Source organism: Cygnus atratus, chromosome 5, assembly GCF_013377495.2.
Source record: "Cygnus atratus isolate AKBS03 ecotype Queensland, Australia chromosome 5, CAtr_DNAZoo_HiC_assembly, whole genome shotgun sequence".
NCBI lineage: Eukaryota > Metazoa > Chordata > Aves > Anseriformes > Anatidae > Cygnus > Cygnus atratus.
In genome coordinates, this window is record NC_066366.1 from 31,875,788 (window position 1) to 31,896,596 (window position 20,809).

At 40.4% G+C, this 20,809-nt stretch overlaps 1 protein-coding gene across 5 annotated transcripts in view; it reads right to left on the reverse strand.

The window, feature by feature from the left end:
* Positions 1 to 20,809, reverse strand: part of MAPKBP1 (mitogen-activated protein kinase binding protein 1) — a 96,809-nt gene that overhangs the window by 12,135 nt on the left and 63,865 nt on the right. For all 5 annotated transcript variants that reach the window (XM_035539797.2, XM_050711093.1, XM_035539798.2 and 2 more), the window contains exons 15-27: positions 20,501 to 20,571; positions 19,942 to 20,063; positions 18,857 to 18,932; positions 16,648 to 16,759; positions 16,016 to 16,079; positions 12,997 to 13,122; positions 6,600 to 6,748; positions 5,873 to 5,922; positions 5,131 to 5,367; positions 4,020 to 4,189; positions 2,328 to 2,473; positions 1,675 to 1,845; positions 794 to 872 (exon numbers count right to left, since the gene is read on the reverse strand). In XM_035539797.2, the coding sequence (XP_035395690.1) occupies positions 794 to 872; positions 1,675 to 1,845; positions 2,328 to 2,473; positions 4,020 to 4,189; positions 5,131 to 5,367; positions 5,873 to 5,922; positions 6,600 to 6,748; positions 12,997 to 13,122; positions 16,016 to 16,079; positions 16,648 to 16,759; positions 18,857 to 18,932; positions 19,942 to 20,063; positions 20,501 to 20,571 (1,573 nt within the window). The remainder of the gene's footprint in view (positions 1 to 793; positions 873 to 1,674; positions 1,846 to 2,327; positions 2,474 to 4,019; positions 4,190 to 5,130; positions 5,368 to 5,872; positions 5,923 to 6,599; positions 6,749 to 12,996; positions 13,123 to 16,015; positions 16,080 to 16,647; positions 16,760 to 18,856; positions 18,933 to 19,941; positions 20,064 to 20,500; positions 20,572 to 20,809) is intronic.

The following is a 20,809-nucleotide window of genomic DNA, read 5'->3' on the forward strand; positions in this document are numbered from 1 at the left end:
GAGCAGCAACAACTGCATGTGAATACAGCAATCACAAAAAATTTTCTTAACACAGAATCTAGACATAGCTGGTGAACCACAAATGTACCTAAATCTGCTCTATTCTATACAATGAAATTAAATTAATTTGAGACAGGATTTCAGGTTGTCATTTTGGAATAATACAGGAGAATTTGTTTTAAATATTTATGTACCCAAATCAACTAAAATATTTACACTGCCACCACCATTTTCTTCTTCTCTTTTTTTTTTTTTTTTTAAACACCATGGGAAACAGCTTGGAGAGGCTTTTTGAGGTGCTTTGGGATTGAGGATTTTTTGGAAGAGTAATATAATAATATTCCCATGGAGCTTTGTATGAGACACCAGAGCACCCTGTAAAGGCATGAGACTTAGAAATGAGGCTCGGTAAGAAAGGACTGTAAAACAAAGGAAAAGTTGACAACCCTATTTTCATTGTCCAAGCTGAATGAAATGCAAAAGAATAAACAGAATATAAATGGTGAAGAGTAAATTAAACAACAGTGATTCCTTCAGCTTAATCAATCAAGGTATTAATCACAAAACAGTTGATCACACTTTCAAAAGAGGAAAAATAACAAAACAACAGTGTTGCTTTAGGAAGAAACAGATCAGCTCAAGTGTCACAGGATGGCCTGTCCGAACCACAAGGGTCTGCAACCAACCTGCTGGGTGCAGAAGCCTGCTTGCTATTTTGGCCCAGGGCCTAGCACAAGACCTCACACTAGTAAAAATAGACAGACAGACGCACTCAAAACAAGCAGAGCCATACCTGAGAGCCGGGGACTGGGAAAGAAAGCGAGAGGAAATGCTGAGGTTTTCAGTTCTTTCCAGACTCCTACATGAACCACCTAAAAATTTTGGTTAAAGGGGAGAGAAAAAAGGAGCAATTTAGTTACAGAATGAACAAACATTCTGACATGCATTTTCTCTTCAGAGAGACTATTGAATGTGTCCTCCTCATATCCAAGGGGAAATTTTGAGCTAAAACAACAAAGAATTAAGTAATTTCATTGCCTTTTCTGTTCTTCTTAGATTACTCTGCCTTACACTGCTAATCTCCCTAAGGGTATGCCTCTTCCTTTTTCTCTTCCCTTTGTGTCCTATCCTGCCTGTAAGACTGTGAGGCATTGGCATCAAGCAGAAAACAAACCAATCAAAGGAGGAAAACAAAAAAAAATATTGCTATGTGCAACCATTATCAATTCTAGCAAGATACGCTTTGTTCTGGAGTTGGTCGATAAAGACTAGCCAGCTCCTTTGCCACTCTGATGTCTATTCTTATTCTCTCCCTCCACCCAGCATTTCAGCCTTTTCTTTTGTGGCATTTGTTTTGCCTTAACATACCACTAGAGGCCACTACATGTCACCTATGGGGACACACACACAGAGTCAATACATTCAAATACAACAGGAAAAACTGGTGCTAGAACAAGAGAAAGGCTTTTCAGGATTCCAGGGACAATACCTAACCCAAACCAACACAGACTCTAATCTGATCCACACAAACTTACACACAAACCAACAGACTTATCAGATGTTTCTAATCTTCAAGCATCTCTACACTAATTCCCTATTTCCTCCTCTTTATACATTTATACCCAGCAGAAAGTCCTCTCAGAGAAAGTTCCCCCAGTAAGTGGAGAGCTGTACCTTTTCCATCAGTGCTGCCAAGGGTCCCAAAATGCTGCTTAAGGAACTTTTCCTGATCAGGTATCTGAGGAATTTCTCCCTCTGGAATGCTGGTACCCACATCCTCCTCTCCTTCCTCTCCCTCCAGGTCTGAGATGCCATCTACACTTAGGGGCTCAGTGCTTTCAGAATCTGGAAAAAAGTAAAAACAAAAACAAAAACTGTAACAGCATGATCACAGTAACCTCAGTCACATTAAAAAAGATATTCACCAAAGATGCTTAATTAAACAACTTAAACCTAAAATGTTACAGCTCAAGTTAGTCAGCATTAAGTGTAATTATCTAATTATCCCCCAACAGCACAGCCGATGGGATAACCAATATTAAATCAATATAAAATCTGCCTCCCTAGCTAGGAGGGCAGAACAAAGTAAAAGGTTTGCAAGGAAAGTACAATTCAACCAATTCCTGCTTCTACAGTGGCTTCACTGAAGTGCCTGCTCAGATGATCCTGAATCTTTACCGCAATGCTAGCAAGACCAGCTAGTAGCTCATGAAGAGGATCAGCTACTACAGATCAGGAGCACAAACAATGAACATGGACAGCATAGCCCCATCAAGTTCCTGCAGTGATTCACATCAGATATAAATTATATTATCTTTGCATCTTACCTTCATTTGGATGGTCTGGGCTGGACAGACGACTGCTGCTGTAATCTACAGAGCAGGCACTATCAGGACTGTGTTTGTCTGGGCATCCATTGCTGTGATAATTTCTATTTAGCTTCCCATGGGGCAATGCTTTTACCTGGAACTCACTACAAGAGAGACAGGAAAGATACAGTGCTAGAAGAAATTTGTTTTACATGTAAAGGAGCATAGTCTAATAAGGCCTTACCTGTGTTAATAACACCTTTGATTACAAAAGTAAGACTTAAAAGAGAAAAATAAGTTGATTTCTTTTATCATTATACAGTACATTTTTTGCATTTCATTAAGCTTGGACAGTGAAGTCTCAAGGGGACTGTCTGACTTCCTGGGTGGTGTTAGTTTCCCATGACTACAAGGCACCAGCACTGCACTGCCCTGGCTTGATTTCCAGCACAGCTGAAGAACAAACAAAGTGGTCTACTCAATTAAAAAAGGACTAAAATCAGGCCTATACCCATATGACACAAACTCCTATTTGCCACAGATTTGAGCCCAAATGCAGTATTTTTTCTATGTTCACAACCTGTTTCTTTGAGCCATTTCACTGTTGCAAAACAGAGAAGATCCCAGATTTGAGCAAGACTAATTCACTGATGACTATCATAAAAAATATAGTGTTGCAGGACAGGGTTCCTGATTTCTTTTGTGAATTCTCAAGTTTTATTTTGTCAAGACACAAACACTGTTCTTTTTGCCTGATGCCTGAGGATGCAGAATTCACTCAATGGAACTGCATGGCAAGTACAGCTTGCAAAAATGAGCAAACTTTGAGATATTTCCAGTCTGTATCCAACATCACCAGAATACCTTCCTTTCTTACATGTTGGAACAGCACATGGGGCTGTCTATAATGTTACCATAATACAGATAAAAATGTAAATAAAGAGAAACTGGGAAAAAGCTTGCAGTTTCAACTGCAAAATCTTGGCATGCACTGTTTTATAGAAGCTTTTCTAAAGCTATCAACCCACTCTTTTTAACAGAGAAGGAGGAGACAGAGGAAATTAAACAGTTATTAGCATCAGGTTAAGAAGCAAAGGGAAAAATATAATCGAGGAAGGAAAAAATGGAGCATAGTATAAAACAGAAAATTCAGTAAGGTAAAACTAAAACAGAAGAAATAGCAGAGGAAGGAGAAAGGTCTCCACTGTCTACAGTGTCCTTGTAAATTCTAACTCATGCAACTCGTTATATTTCTCACAACAGCAACATCACATACTACGTTTAAGTTAAATTCTTGCCCAATTAGATTTGGAATTGTCCCAAATGGTAGCATCCTGTCTTTTGTCCTGGGCAGACATTTCACTGCCACGTATATGTCACTGTTGGGTGCTTTTCCAGTTTCCAAATTTTCCCTTGTTTATTTCAACCCAGAGGAGGGAGAAAGCAAAAAGCTGCTCCCAAATCGTTTATTCAACAAAATACTGGAGGAGGTTGTTAATGTGCAGTTTCCTCAGAGGAAAGATTATTTTAATGGTGCCCTTTTAGCTTCACCTTCCTTTAGCATCAGGCTGGCAAAAAACCCTCAACTAAATATGCCTGGCATCAATCAAGCAGTAAGTCAACTCATCTAAGTTACCACACAAGCTGCAAGCAAACTAAACCAGAAATATCTAAGCCATGCATAGCAGAGAGCTTATTTTTATTTTTGACCTGTTAGGGTCTGCGGGATGGATTTCGTCTTGCTCAGGGTAGATTACACACTCCTCACTTTCAGATGGTTCCAGTTCCTGAGAGAAAATCCCCTCTTCACAAGACACGAGCCGAATCACCTGGGGCCGCACACAAGACCGGTTGTCTTGGGGAGCTATTGAGCTTCCAACCTGGTTTAAAAAAAAAAGTCACATAACATTAGATATTACCAATGTTTTTCCTTCAGGTCAGCAGCTGCTGTGCAGATCTAGAAAGTACACATTACAACATAGAAAGAATATCATCAGAAATCTGAGATTAGAAAACAGCACTTCTGTGTTTCTCCTCCTCCTCAACTAGTAAGCTTGACTGCTGTAGCTTCCTATTTTGTTTCTCATTTGCAATCCCCTAAAATTCTCTAGTGAAGTACTAGACTCCCCACACCTATCTGTTCACGCATGAAAAATATAAGCCACCTGTCAGCAGGCTATGTTTATTTTTACAGGCTGATCAGCCATAGTTTAGAGAAGCCTGTGGGCCACAGCTGAAAATCATTGGCTTACTTGCACACAGTAAGCCTAATTTTCTCCTCAGTCATGCAGTTATAAAGCAAGGAAAAACACGTCTACCTTCAGCATAGACTGCTACTAGAAAACAGGTATTAATCTTCTGGGGTATTAGCACACATTACTTGCCGTGACCCATAGGTACAGAGATCCTGTCTGTGTTTTAAAGCTCACAATAAGCTAGCACAACCCACAACTAAGGGCCTCATTTGAGCCACACTTCAGTTACTACTGGAGTGGAGAAACAGTACTCCATCAAGGTGAGGTAACAGGAAATCAGGCACATATACCTTTAATGCCAAACTCAGTTTCTCAGCTTGTTTTATCCATTACTAGCCAAGGAGCTGAGGGAAAATACGAGTCCTTTCCCCATCTTTGGAAAGAAACCTTAATCCCACATGGGCTCTGCTTTGAGTATTAACTACAAGAGTTAGCTGAGCAGTTTTCTCAGAAGGTAAAGATATAAAGAATATTATCAAGCAGTAATAAATATAGGTAATAATAAACAGAGGCAGGACAGATACACTCAGAGTACATTCACCTCCTCAAAGAAGTACCACCCTTACTTTGTTGATGTGCACAGGTAGATCTGCCTGTTCTTCTCTATCATCCCCATTGCTGTTTTGAGACAGCGAATCTCGACTTGGAGATCGGGAAACAGAGAAGGACTCCAGCTGACGTAAGTCAAGCATGGATTTCACAGTCATCTCTATGTTGCTGGTTGGCTGGGACCAGCGCCCACGTTGCCGGGGCATCTTGCTCATTGGTGCCTCCGAACGCTGGATTGCTGCTATCTCCTTGGCCTGAAATTGAAAGACAGTCTTAGGGAATCAGCTCTGCTGATTGAAAAACAGGAGAGAAAATATACGACCCATAGCAAAACAAAATTATAACCATCTCCATAAAAGCTGTTCATCAGCTTAAAATTCCTCCCCTAATCATAAAGGCATCAAGGTAAATTGATAGTTTTGTTGCAGCTTCTTGCATGACTGAACATTCATATGCCTTGCTCAGATACTAGTATACAATAAGCTTCAAGCCTACATGATATTCGGGTCAGAAATGAAGGGGACAAAAACATAACATCTGATGGAACGATACAGAGGTAGAGATCCCAAGTGAAAACATCTCTTAACTAGGCTCTATTTTGCCACCCCAAATCATTCTTCACTGATGGGCTTCTCAATAGTTTCCCACTGCGGCTGCACCTTTCCCAGTAGTGAAAATGAAAAGTTTTCTATCTCCATGTGAATTTCTTTTCCAGTTTCCCTATGATGAGAAATACAATTGGAAGATTTAGCAACTCACCCTCCTCATTTCCCAATGGGAAAGGCTTCTTGAGAGGGTAAGGTCTGGATCTGGAAAGGGAAAAAGATAGATACCTAGTTGTCATCCTTGGACAGCAGTCCAGCTTTTTGAAAGATCTCTTACCTCATCTTTCCCCCAGGACAGCTTTCCTACACATTTTGAACCCACACACCACTGTCAACATGGTTTCTCATGAACTGCCAAATCATTGTATCAATTTTTTTTATTTTTTTAAAACACAGTTTTATACAGGTTTTTCACTGACTCAGCAGAACGCTTGCCACAGTGCAGTAGCCCATCAAAGGCTTGGAAAAAAACCCTGCTCCAATACACTGTAACATCTATAGCAAAAATATCTCAAATAGGTAATGGTAATTTCTACTGTAAGTTTTATCAGGCATCCTTAGAACCCTCCATGAGATCTCTTTTGAATTCTGTGGACTTGTAATAACCTGTAGAACCAAGCCCATGGGATTAATACAAAAACTGTTTGGCCAGCTGGAACTAGCAAGACACTTCGCAATTTAACAACAGAACACCGAAATACACCTCTGTTTAGATGTTGGAATGGGCAACATTGCCCAGTGGTGCTGATCCATCTGGTCCTGTTTTGGTCTCTTTCTGCACATACCTTGCTGTAACTAAACCCTAAGTATCTTGTCTCCTCCCCCCTACACATTCATGTCATTTTTCTCCATATCTGCCCATGCCCCGCTCCCATTTATACCTGAGTCTCTCTCAGTGTTGCAGTTGGACTGAATATGGAAAGATTGCAGCCCACTTAACTCGTCTTCATCATTCCCTTCATCTTCACCATCCTTGTCGCTGTCTGATGAAAGTGCAGGCACAGAGGATAGGGCAGAGATGGACTCGTGCCTGGGAGGCAGAAATTGGAAGAAGTGTTACAGTCATTCTCAAGAACAGCCCAACATTTCAAATCCTACACCAGGCAGTTCTCTACCTTATTCTCTCCCTCACAGAGAACACTCAGCAGGCTGCCTTGACTCTCCCAAACAGCCCTAGATGGACCCACCCCTGAGAAACAGGGCAAGTTAAGCCCTGCACAATGGTGTGTAGAGCCTTCCACAGAAACCATCTCTTACATGTAGAATGATGACAGAAATCAGAACAAAAGTAAACGAGCCAGAGCAAGTCGAGTGGAATGAAACTTGGCCTTCCATTTCAGACCCAGACAATCCAAAAGGTCAGGACGGTAGAGGGTATTTGAAAGGAAAGTATTTCTCCCACCCTTAAGCACTTCCTCTCTGGAACTATTTTACACATCAAAAATGTCAGAGATATTTATTACCTGTTTGACAGCAATTGGATACATGGCAAATTATTATATAAGAGACAGGTTCACATCAAGGATTGCACCATGAAGAACCTGCATGAACAGCCCCCACACCATAAGAGTGCCATGCTGCACTTTTTAGCCTTAAGGCACAAGGAATGTAAAACAAAATTTGGGCAGATCTTTAATCAAAGTAGATCAAACAAGCATTCCCACAGAAACCCCAGAAGCACTCCAAGCACAGAACTCCCCAGTAACAACTCAGAACACTTACCAGCATCAAACTATTTTTTTTCCTTCTTCCCCTTCCTCCCCTCACCCCTTCAGACAAAAGAACCAAATGATTTAACCCACTTTGGACAATAATTGAAGAAATGAAGAATCCCTAAAAAAAATTTGAGTAGTGCCCACTCTATGGCCTTGAGCTACAGTGCCAAACTCATCATTAGAGACGCTTATAGGATACCAGTTGTGGGTGTTGAGTGCCAAGCATTATTCATGAGATAAAAATAGCTCATCCACCAAATACAGATCATCCTGGCCACGAACCAAGTTCTCCTGCAGCTGACAGATAGCAGGCAGTATTAAAATATGTCAAGAAGTAGTTAAGGTATTTTAATCTTTTCTCTTCCCACATAGTGATGGAACTTTCATTTCCATTTTATTAGGAGTGGCTGAGCGACAATTACCCAATCCCTTCAGATGAGCTATAGGATGTTCTGGCAAAAAAGAAGAACAAAACTAACAGCACAGTCAGCTGAGTTGTCCAGTGAAACAGGACAGTTGTCCAGTGAAACAGTTTCATGTTGGCTGCGCTTATCTATTTTTGACAGTTGAGTATGTCATTTTCCATCTTTTCTACAGTCTTCTTGTGTGTCCATCTTGTCATTCTCATGGTCTTGTGTCTGAGCAGGGAAATCTCAATGAAGCTCAAGCACCACAGTACAATTGAGGCTATGACAAGATTTATCCTGTAAGGTATAATGGCTCTATATATCATAGGAAATATTAACTTTTATCAGTAACTCAGCATCTTTCTGCTTGTGTCCACCATGGTTGTTTGAGGAGATTATCAAGGAAGAAGGGTTGGATTAGACCTCTTAGCATCTAACTCGTTGGATGTCTTACTATGAGGAGGTGATATGGCAAGGCAAGGTTACGTGTTTGCTAAATTCCTGCATGTACTACTATTAGTGTAAATGGAGAAGGGAGGATTGCTATCAACGTGTTTTATGTTACAAATAGAAAGATGGCCTCTATCCATCAGATAGGTACTGACAAAATTAGCAAGGGGAAAAAAAAAGTAGTATTTTCCAGCATCCTCAAAGAAGCTGAGTAAGTGAATGCAAAACATATTTTGGAAGTTGGATGGGCTTCTTTTTTACCTTATGGGAAGTGACAAGCAAATTATGAAGTCAGATGTATCCAATGCAAACATGCGGTTGTCTCATATGACACAGCAAAAATTCAAGCCCCCTTCTACATCCTCCTTTTTCAACTCTCATATGCTTTTCAAATTCAGTCCTGTGACTCAAATGCAGATAACTGAATGGGGTTTTCAGAAGCATCTTAGGCCCACTGATTTCAAACAGAGATACTTCTGAAAATAAAACCTATGTTCACAAGGTCTTGAATGTTTTAACTCTTCTGCTTGCCCAAGTCAATCCTTCAATTTGGACTTCACTTCTTTCTCCACATTCATCTATGTACACTGGATTTTCTTCTAAGCACATTCCATACGTCCTCAACACTCTTCCTCAGTTCTTGTTCGTGCTTGGATGAAAGTCAGAGCAATATAGGTTGAGGTTTCAAGCATGGGAGTTGCTTCCAAATAAGCACCACATGAGAGCATTCTGACATGGACGGAAGAAGACTTCTGGGGTTTTGTTGAATTCCTGTTGAGAACAGGTTCAGTCAACCCCAACAAAGCGTCATTACACCTGAATGAATGTTTCAGAGTAGCTATTCCAGAACAGCATGTACAGACATGTCCAGGTCTTATTATATGTGTGACTCACTGCAAGGATTTTAATTGTCTGTGCTCTTGTCTTCTTCCTTTGCTAAGGAACTATCCCCTTCTAGTACCATGCCTAGGTTTTGTTCTGTGGGGATGGGCAGAGACAGTTGCACTTCAAAGTTCCCAATTTCTGAAGGGTCGGCCAGTACAGGGTCAATGGCAGGGAAGGACCTTCAATAAGAAAGCCTTCAGGACATATAATATAGTAGACTTAGAAGTGCTACATGTATGTACGGAGCTCTAGTATTAAGACATCTGATGTTAGAGTACTCTGTATTCTTTTACATGTCCTCAATTTAACCTTTCTTTCTTTTCTTAAAACAACACAACAAAACACGAGAACGTCAACTATCCATTTCAACAGATATGGTATCAGCATTCCCACTCTGATCTTGTGCTACTTAAACTGTCAGCTCTGAGAGTCTATTTATGAAACCTTAACATCCTATGTGGTAGGGTACACTAGCCGATTCCATCCTCTGCCAAATGCCTAAGGGTTTTAAAATGAAAGTTACCCTGCCTTTCCTGACAGAAAGATCACAGTGCTGCTGACTTCAGAGCTTCCCTGGTGTTAAAACCTCAGCATCTCAGCACAGACTCAGGCACCACTTTTGATCTGGCATCAAAAACCTGCCCCATTATGAGCCCTGGAAAAGGCACAGCTTTCCTGGACTGGACCAAAGCCTCACTGAAAATTTGATAAGGAGCTCCTCTTTCCAAATATACCCAAGGGCACACAGTACTTCTTTGTCTAAAATTACTGTATGTTTGCCAATGTAATTCAGATAACATTTCCATCTTCTGCTATTTATACTAGAGCTTCAATGAAAGTCACAGAAAAAGTGACTTTTAAAATTAAAAAATATAAATGCTCAGCTAAAACAAGACTAATTGCTGTAAACATTCCACAGGAAAATCAATTTAAAACTTTCCTTCCAAAAATTTGAGACAAGCTTTTATAAACAATAAGCGCGTACTTGGATCATAATCAAAAGTTGAATTAAAAGGCCTCTACATGACTCCTCAGCTGAAAACACAAACGTCTCAAAACCAAAATGTACCAGCAATATCAGCTGAGTAAGTTCTTTATCCCAAACAATCAAAGCTCCTCATGTTCAGCAGATAAGAGACAAGCACACATCAGCAATTCTCACAACCAGAGACAGAACTACAAGGCTATCAGGGGCACTATGGAGAATGGTGGGTCATACAGGTCGGATCAGTTCCAAAATAACACAATGTCTCATAAGGCGAGTCAGAGAAATCCTTCAGAGGAGAAGCTTTAGTATCTCTAGAAGTTTTTGGATGGTTTAAAAAGGCTAAGACTCAGTTTGGAAAGAAGGTTGGATGGGGAGAGTTTGTGACAGAAGATTACAAAACCCTGGGGATGACACGTATCTGGATGCAGAACTACACTTCACCAAAACTCACAATATTCAGAACCAGGGAGCTTTCAATGAACTAGCAGAAGTGTGGTTTAAAATAGAGAAAAAAGTCTTTCTTTCCATAGAGAATAGTGAACTCCTGGAACTCGTCACCATGGGAGGGTGCAGAGGCAAAGAATATTACAGAGTTCAAAAAGGATTTATACAAATTCAGTGGACAATGGCTCCGTGACCAAAGACTAAAGGGAACAGGCATAGATGTACCTCCTAACATCTCAGATGCAACAACTGAGCATAAGGCGAGTGCACCTGCACCACAAAGGTCCATATAGCAAGGATCAGTGTCTCACTAAACAGCACTTCCACAGACAGAGACAGAACACTGAACTTTGTGGAACACTGGTGTGACCCAGAAAGGCACTTTCTACATGTTTACATTCCAGATGTTATTCACCTGGGCTAATCCCTGCCCTGTCAATTGCAGCTGGATAGAGACAGCACTGTCCTGAATTAGAAGTCTCCTGCTCCCCACTGCCACCTCAGCTCAGTTTTGCTTCCCCGGTAGTATTTTGGTTATTCGTTTTGTCACACTCTCATATTATGGAACTATAGAATGCATTACTACCCACACCAAATTCTAGTAATACCATTCTAGAAAAAAACTAGTACAACAATGACATATCACCAGGCAGGGATCTTTCTTAATACTATTGTGACTCCTTTTGAGACAACAATTTTATATCTTAAGGTATAAACCAAATCTCTACTGCAACCTACACATACAGACTTTGGAAACACAACCAGATTTTGGAACACAACCAGAACAGCTATAGGGCTAGAAAACCAATCTCACTAAAGTTCATTAGTTTCTCTTCTCCCACCTCAGTAATGCTGATCCAATAGGTTCTTCTTCCATATTCAGTCCCAATCCAAAATGCTCTGGAGTTATGTCTTTGCTGAAATCCAGTGACCACAGCGGTCGATCAAAACTGAAAACAAGTTTTCAAAGCTGACCAAACTGGAAGATTCCAGGCTTGCAAGGAGGTAACCAAACAAGTTTAATAAAGTGCTGGGGTTGGCGTGGCACTAACGCCGCCCTTCAGCAAGCGTCTGTGATGGAAACAAGTATCACCTAATGCGGAAGAGAACAGGGATTATCTGTCACAGGCTGAGCCTCAGTAGGGTAAGGCTGCAGCTGCTGGAATAATGGAGAGTCTGCTATAAAAAGCACATTGCTTGACAGCTCCAGAATTTTGGCTAGAAAAAGGCTTCATGAGTTCTCCTAGTATCGTTACTGAAAGCACTTATTAGGCAAGAGTTGTTTCAAGAATGAGCAGATCAAGACCTTCCCAAATGAAACTATGCAGACGGACTTGTTCAAATGTTACTCGCTCCCAAAGGGAGTGGGAAGCTCCTTGTGATACTCTAACGACCGGTGTGGTAAGTCCTCCAAAGCTTTGGCACTTGTATATCCAGAAATCAATTTGTAGCCATTCTGAGGAGGAAAACTGTGGGACATAGCACCAAAAAGCTCTGTTTTTCTTTTTTCTTTTTTCTTTTCTTCCTTTTTTTTTCCCCCTCCACTTTGATCCCACATCAGCTTTGTCAGGAGTCTTTCCTATGTTGCTTTTGGTCAAATGAGTCTCAGCTATTTACTAACTATAGAGAAACCAAAGACATTACACTAATAATTCATAATCTCCTCTCCCTCTTGTTCTGCATAAAACCAGCGTCTATGTTTAAGAACAACTTTTTAAAGAAAGGTCACCAGATAAATTTAGATCTATTTAGATTGTAGACCGTGGTAGTTTTTAGTTATGTTGCTCACTGAGCAAAAATAATAATATGATTTGGCTGGCAAGAACTTCTCATGGAAATTATTTTTATATTTATAATTAAAGGTGACTTTCTTCAAAGCCTCCTGAATATAGTTAACAAAGAAACGATACAACTGTAAGAACTTTTCAGAATTATGATCAACATGGCAAACTCATGCAGCTCACAGGTTTATGTCAGTACTGCCACTGCAGAAAATCACCTTTAAATTGCATTCAGCCTAGATCCACCGAGTTTTATTCATGAAGGAACAAGGCTTCCTTGGTGGGATGCTGTGTAGTAATCTCAGTACTGATAAGTAAACTGCTTATTAAAAGTTTCTGACCACATTATTAAACTAAAATAAGACACAAGGGGCATTACATACATATTGCAATCAGTGAAGCAACACCAGGTAAGCCGTCTGGAATATCACAGTCAGGTTTGTATATCCAAAGAAGAGGCAAAGAAATCATGGCAAAACCAAAAGAGTAAGACAACTTTTAGAAGACACTACCAGTGAAAACAGCAGGAACTTTCCAGTTGAACTCCAGTGGCACACTTTTCACTTTAAACCCTACAAAGCCAGCTCTTCTCAGTCTACTCTGCTCACCTCATGAGTCCAGCTGTCTTGTGTGGCGGAGACTTTTCTGCCTGCTTTCCTCTCTGTTTCATGTCAGATAGTCGCTGCCGCATGTTGATGGTCATTTCTGAGCTCAGACGCCAGATGAAGATGCAGCTGAAAGAGGGAAAGGTAAGGCTTGGTTTAAGTCTCAGCTCATTTTATTAACATTATCAATTTCATTTGCAAAGGCAAACAAGAGACCTTCTAAACTGTGGTGGGGAGAGACAAACACAGGAACAGCTTCATGGAAACTCAATCCCATCACGAGCCTCATGACAAAAATGTAAAGTCTGCCTGGCAAAGACTCCTTATGAACTAGAGCAACTGCATAGAAATTTGCACAGGCTCATGTCTTATCCTGTACCTTTATTCCCCTACCTGACCAGCTGCTGAAGGAAATGTCATAACAAGTTACTCCATGGTCAGCAGGATAAATGAAGTCTGGCTCTCTACAGATGTGTTTTACATCCTCTTAGCATCAATTAAGCTGCAGGCTCTGATTGCACCTTCCCCTATGGGCAAGATTTTCCTAAAGTCTCTCCCTCCAACTCATTGATTCTCTGTGGTGTACTAACAGTTAAACTTATGCAGTCATTCTTTTTATAGCCAGGGTAGTTCTTCTACTTCTCTATTCTGACTCTCCCCAGGAAACTTCTAAGGAATGTGATGGAATTTGGTCAATGGATTTTAAAGTGTTTAAGAAAGGGAAACAAAGTGTCATCTCATTGGTTTCATTTTCTTCAGAAATCTGGCTTAAAAAAATAAATTCCTCATCACATTAGAGAATACTGTATCTCATCTTCAGCTACAAGACAATAAAGCAACCAGTATTTTCTTTAAAATGCAACCTCAGTGCTAACTAATTCTTTTCATCTCACCCATCTTTCCTGTCTAGCTGGGTGTATTTACACTGATGTAGAAACAGAGGTGGTGTTTTTGCTATCACTTATAACATCATGGTTGCTACTTTGGAATCCAAAGAGTATTTAATCGAGTTCTTCAAGATCTGTCAGTGTCACCCTATTCATCAGTACTCCAATACACCAAGGAATTTTCAATGAGGGGCTTTCCCCTCCTTCCTTGCTGGTTTGTAAAAAGTTCAGGTCTCCTGGACCAGAGGCAAACACCAAAGGCACCAGGATCTTGAATGCCTGCATCTTCTCCATTTTTTTTTGTTTGTTTCATGAAAGGACATTTTAAAAAGTTTCTTTTTCATGCCACACCGAAAGGAAACAAACAACAACAAAACACCATTTCACAAAAAACTGACAAATCACTTCTTGCCCCCAGTCCCTGAGCTTTGTCACACATGAGGAACATCACTCCCAGCTACTCAAATCGCACACAGACACAGAAGCTTCCCATCACCAGTGAAAATGTCATCTTTCTCCCCAGCTTTTTAGAGAAGAGAAAGTTGTGAGGCACCGCATCTGGGAACTATGGCAACCTAAGGCAGTCAGCTGCTTCTCCTCAAACAGCATCTCTCTTGAACATAACAGCACCTATAATCCGCTGCTGAGACAACACTGAAAAGCAGCAAACAAAATTCGGCAAGCAAATCTGGTTTGTTCATTTACCCCGCCCCCACAGCAATCAAACCTAGAGATAAGCAGCAAACAGCATGAACTTGTAAATGCATTAAATACATTAGCATTCTACAAAAAGTTTTGCACAAGTATGCTCCCACCTACACCTTTGGGTTTTTGCTTTTTTTTTTTTTGAACGTGCAGTATTATTCTCCCAATCCTTGTGCCCTTCTTCATCTCCATTGTTCTCTTCCCAGTTTCATTCTTTGCACGTGCTGTAGCATGAGATCAGACTATTTTCCCTGTTCTCCTTTGTAAAAGGCACTTTCTCTGCTCCTTACAGCTAAGTTGTTCAATAATCCCTTCCTCACTTCTCAACCACCTCCTCCACACCCTTAGTGAAGAAAATGACACTCTCTCATGTCAACAAGGGAACATTGCACTAAATCACATGCAGCGCTGGGTACCTCAAACCTTCCATGTTTCTGGAATTTCTCAGAAATTCACAACAAAAGGGGTCTTTATTCTGCAACTTTTCCCTTAATCTGTTTACACACATGAAAGATATAAGGAAAAACAAATTATTTACCTTTTACTGAAAGAAAGAACAACCTGATGCAATTAAAGGTGATATATTTTACATTTTGTAACAACAGACTCCCTAGAACTCTGCTTCCAGTTCAATTGTGTTTTATTAATAGGAAAGAGAGAGAGAAAGAGAGAATCTGGGTTGCGCAGGTCTTGAGATGGCACTCCAGGAAGCCTTGTTTCTCGAAGGAAAATCTTATTAGGTTCAGCTGATTTAAGCATTCACTGATTCCAGGAGCAGTGGGTCTGCTCACCTCTACAATCATTACATTTGGCATATATTCTGCTTTTCCCTTAGGCTCAGTCTGGTGATTATTTAATGTTTTCATGAGCTGATTTGGCTCAATAATCTGCAGAAACCTCAGCTGGGGAGCCAGAGGCTGCTGATTTAGTGACTTGAATCAGCTTACTGAGGGGTCAGCTGTACCACAACTGGCTTAGGGGAGCAGGGAAGAGGACCGTATGGACAGGTACAGGAAGACTGGGGACAGGCCTTTCCTTTTTGCTGCTGGACAGGCCCATTCACCTGGCAAAACCTCACACATGGGGGTACTGTAAGAGAATGTTGTGGCACCACTGTTCGGAATATCACAAACTCCATTACACTGCATTATGTTACGGACCTGAGAGTGGTAAAGTAAGAGGCCATGTCCTTGTTTCCTTTCCTTTTACTATAATAGTACCTACATTCAGAAAACCACAACAAAAACATTTCACATGGATGTCTTGTTCTATGGAAGGATAATTTCTGCCAGAGCACATTTCAGATTTAGAATGCCCTGAAGTTTCTTTGGACTTCATAAGACATTCCTCATGAAATAAATCTACCCTCCTTCTGGACAAACTTTAGTGTAAGATGGAATGAGCTGGTATCACAAACAAATCCCCCTTACCTGTCACCAGAAACAGAGATCAGATGTTTGCAGTCATTACTGAATTTCATCCCAGTTACAATTTCTGTGTGAAATAAAGCATGATCAATAAACCTTCCTTTAATTATTTCAATGAGTAGAACAGATCATTAGCCAAATAGAATTTGAATCGCTGTGCTGAACACAGACTGATTAAAGTCAAACACTTCACAGATCGATATGCCCCAATTACCATAACCACCTAAGATTAGAAAGGTTATACCATGGAAAAAACAAGCATACAGACTGAAGTCTCTTCTTGTCTATAACAGAATAACCCCTGCATGACAGGAGCTGAGAGTACATCATAAAGAAATTTAGCATACACTGAAAAAACATAGACTATCTTACACAGACCATTAACTGTGCAAACAAATACGTGGCCTGACAGGCATACATGCGCATGTGCTTACATTTTCCAATGCAAAATGCAGTCTCAAAAAAGTTTGCAATGAAATAAACTATTACAATTTCACCCAAACATAACCTAGTCCAAATTACCCAATGGGTAAACTTTGGCAGAGAGGAACCTTCAGAAAGCTTTGACTAGTATCAGACACTAATATTACAGTCATCAGCAGAAAAATGTGTTTCCACAAGTTTACATGCCCTACCTGAGTGCCCATACATGGTTGCAACACACTCGCCAGAATAGAAATCAAAGATGGAGAGGTTCTTGTCAGAACAACTGGTTGCAATATAAAGCCCAGAGGGATCAGTTTGCACCTGTTTAGGAGGTAAGAGAAGTGCAAAGATCTAGTGAGAAAGTGCTTTCAAACTGCATGAAAACAGTCCAGAACAGCAAAGACAACCATAGTTGTTAACAAAACAAAATGCAAGTAGCTCCACAAGACTCCAGTTGAGTACCAGGCTGCCCAGCATCACAGGACAAATGTCCAGTATAACTAAACAGTTAGGAAACTATTTCCAGCCTAATCAGAGACTATAAACATTTTACATTGAATGCCTTCATGACTGCGAAGGCACCATCACCAATGGACAGGCTTATACCGTTGTTTCCCATCTTCTTTTAAGCACTGAGGTCTTATTTTCTTTTACCAAATGACCAAAACAAAATAGAAGACTCAAAATAAATAAATAAAATCAGAGCTGCCAGACTTTAGTGAAATATTCAGACTCCAATCCTGAGGAGAGAAACTAACAGAGAAAAAGCATCTTTGATGATGATGTGGTCAAATCTCCAGCATTCACAACTTCGGTTTGTTTTGTGTTTTTTTTTTTAAATACACACCCATTTATTCTTTTAGCCTTGATCAAATATCTCACTACGACTGAAGCAGCACTACACAGCAAATATAGCTACTGTCAGCAAATGCCATGCTTTGTGCTTTGCAGAACTTTGAGGAATCAAGAGTGAAAATGTCTGTTTTTTGAAGAAGCCACAATATTAAAATAATGATAGCTTTTTTCAGCAATGTTTATTTTGTTGCTGTATCTTTTGCTTCAGATGTCACTGTTTGGGTTCTATTTGCTGAACTTCAAAGTATGTTATGACCTCACAACAACATACCAAAAAAGTTTAAATTCCAGAGGCAACTATAATCCCTTGGTTACATAACTGTCCTAAAAACAAACAAAATAATTGAGATTCCCCACTTGAGTAACACATGGAAAAAAAAAGGGTATTAAAAACAAAAAAATCCAGCTTCCAGCAACACTTCATGGTTTGTACTCTGAGAAAGATATAATCAGACACCTGAGCTTACCATCAATTTTTCATTTTCATTACTATGGCTTATAAAAACTTGATAGGAATATAATAGACACAGAGAATGAGAACTTGTTTCTCTCTGTAAAAAAGAAGAGGTGACACTGAACAAAGCTGTTTGCTTTCCTCTCCTTTTTTTAACCCAGTTATTTACACCCATCAGTAATATTGCTAAGCCTGTGCAGCTGAACAGAAATATTTGTTCTAAAAAATATAAAAATATGAAAATGTAAAAATGAGTGAAAACAAAAACAATGAAGAAGCTTGTTTGGTAACTTAAGCAGAGATACCTTGGTTGTGTCAATTGGTCTTTCCCCTTTAAAGACATGAATGCAACTCTTCCACACACCAATGTGCTAGCACCAATATTAACACTAAATCTTTAATGCATGTGGGTTTACCAGTGGAAGCACAGGCAAGTGGCAGAAGCAGGCAAGCTACCCCAAAGCCTGGATACACTCAGCAGGTGTGAAACACGAACAGACTGTCTAAATAGTGCTGGGTTTGTTCAGCCCTCCAGGGCTCAAAGAACTTGAGCTTTTCAGCATAGATACTACTTAATTTTATCAACTTGTAAAGCCTTTCACTTGCATTTGCCCTCCGGCAATGACATTTCTGAACTCTGATCAACAGGCCTAAAAATCCTGAAAAAAAAAACAGGCCTAAAAATCCACCTAAAAATCCTGTCAACAATAATCAAGAAGGCCAGAATGAGCTCTCTGGAGCAAAAAATTAAAGGACTGAAGTAAGGAGACTAAAGTATTTCCTGATGGACATTGTTGCAGTTCTGCTTGCTTTTGCAGCATGGGACTGTGTCTCACTTCAGACAGGGGACAGAGAGAAATTATCATCGTCCACTGACTCTTTTCCTATTTTAGCCTGATAGCCAAATACTTTACTGTCCCATAAAGATGGAGGTAGGATGGATGGAGGTAGGAGGAACCAGCAGCAGGATAAGGATAAGCAAAGTAGAGAGCAAGCAAAAAAAAACAACAACATTATTGTGTTCAGATTCATATTTCATTTTCTAAGCTCTAATCTACACTCAGAAGAGCAGGAAAAAGGAAAAGAGAAGAAGAAAGAAAACAACTTACTTTGATGAGGGTGCCATCTTCACCTTGGGATCCCTTGTAAAGCTTCTTCTGCTTTCCACTGCTTATGTTGAAGACCCTGGGGGGGACATTTCACATGAGATACAGGGAACAGGGCCTAACCACAGGAAGTAGAGCTGCAGCCTCTACAAACTATAACCACCAATCACTTAAATGGTTTAAGAAACAACCTGGAAAGTAACGTAAGGACCTAAGACCGGATGATAAAATATCAAGCAGATTATCTGATTTAAAATTCAGGTTTGATACTCAATCAAGAACAAGTATAGCATGCTGGCACTGAAGGGAAGTAGAATGGGAGGGAGCAAACCTTGCCATGCCTTGTTATGGTTGCTAATGGTTATGTAGCAGGAACAGTTCATAATAAGCTCCTGCCAGTCCACCCTTACTATAAAAATACCTGTGGTTTCTTCATACTAAAGGAAAGGTTTAAGAGAGCAAGACCCTTTATTTATATGAGAATGCAAAAACAAATGACATTTAGCAGTGGCATTGAGCTATGTCCAGAATTCTCAGCATGTCATCCAGATACTACAAGAGACACACAGCTACAGAGATTCTCCTTTGCTTTGAAGGCAGAAGCAGACAGGCTGGAGAAATCGATCAAAAGGGAGCAGAGAATGGACTCCACTTGTAAAAAGACAGTCACATCTAGTTCAGTTTTAAGCTCCTGCAGTCCCAGCTACTTCACAGTACCTCAAAGCTTCTCACTGGGCATACCTTTAAAAGTAAAAGTTACCATAGTGCAGAAGTTCATGCCCCACAGCTCAATGATGTGCCAAGGAAGGCACACTTTCTCTCTCCAGTAGAAAGGCTTTGCTCTGCAGGGCAACCCAGCGAGAAGCCGAGAATCCAATGGACATTACTATATATCCACACTTGTTTGTTTGTTTGTTTGTATCAGCAGGGGAAAAAGCAGAGTTCAATCTCAGAGTTTGAGGTGAGACCTCAGATCAGTCTGAAAGTGCTGTGGCAAAGAATCAAGGAACAATGATGGGGCTCGGACTGCTCTGGCCAACTCATTTATGATTGCAAGAACATTTTCAAGACAAGAGGTGAAAACTAACCTGATATTACGATCCTGGCAACCAATAGCTGCATATTTCCAGCTGGGATCCACATCCATGTCATACAGAGTGGTCTTCCTAACAATGTGATGTGTTCGGGTAAACTGAACTCCTTCTCCTGTCTAAGCATGCAGGTAAAGGACTATGTCAAAATCAAGTAGTTAACCCATTATTAAAAACTTCTAAATTCAGATCCTCTCACACAGCCAACACAAACCAACACTTCCTTCTAACCAGGTGTGCTGAGAGCAGCTGGGACTGGAGGCACAGCAAACTCCTCCCTCCAGCCCATACTCTTCACAATAGCTGGGACAGCAGAAGAAAAGCAGATATCCTGACAGTTCTCTACTTTGAATCTTGCTGAGAGAGGTCAGGCTGGGAGCCCTGCATGCTTCACAGAAATAGTTCTCTAAATGTAATCTCTTGTATTGAGACAGAGTGGGAGACACTGAGGCTGAAACAACAACAAGCACTTACAGAATTCTGATATTGCTCTTTAAAGCAGTTCCTTTATGGAGAGATTATTAAAAAAACACACAGCAAGCTGCAATAACTTTACCTTCTGCGCAGTGCGGAAATAGATGCTCTTGTCTGCTCCACAGCTTATCATTCTCACTTTCCCATCATTGGCTGGAACAAAAAGGCAGGAGACGATCAAAAGATAAATAGAGATACAAGGTGGAGGAAATGCTTCCATTTATAACACTGCTCATTTATTCCAGACCTGATTAGCTAAAACTGACTCCTACCTTAGCAGTATGACACTGCAGCAATACAGAAGCCCCTTCTCAGGGACAAAAATCTGATAATGCTCAAAGTGCATGACGTCTTAACACAGAGGACTTATGCAACAGATTAGGATGTAATT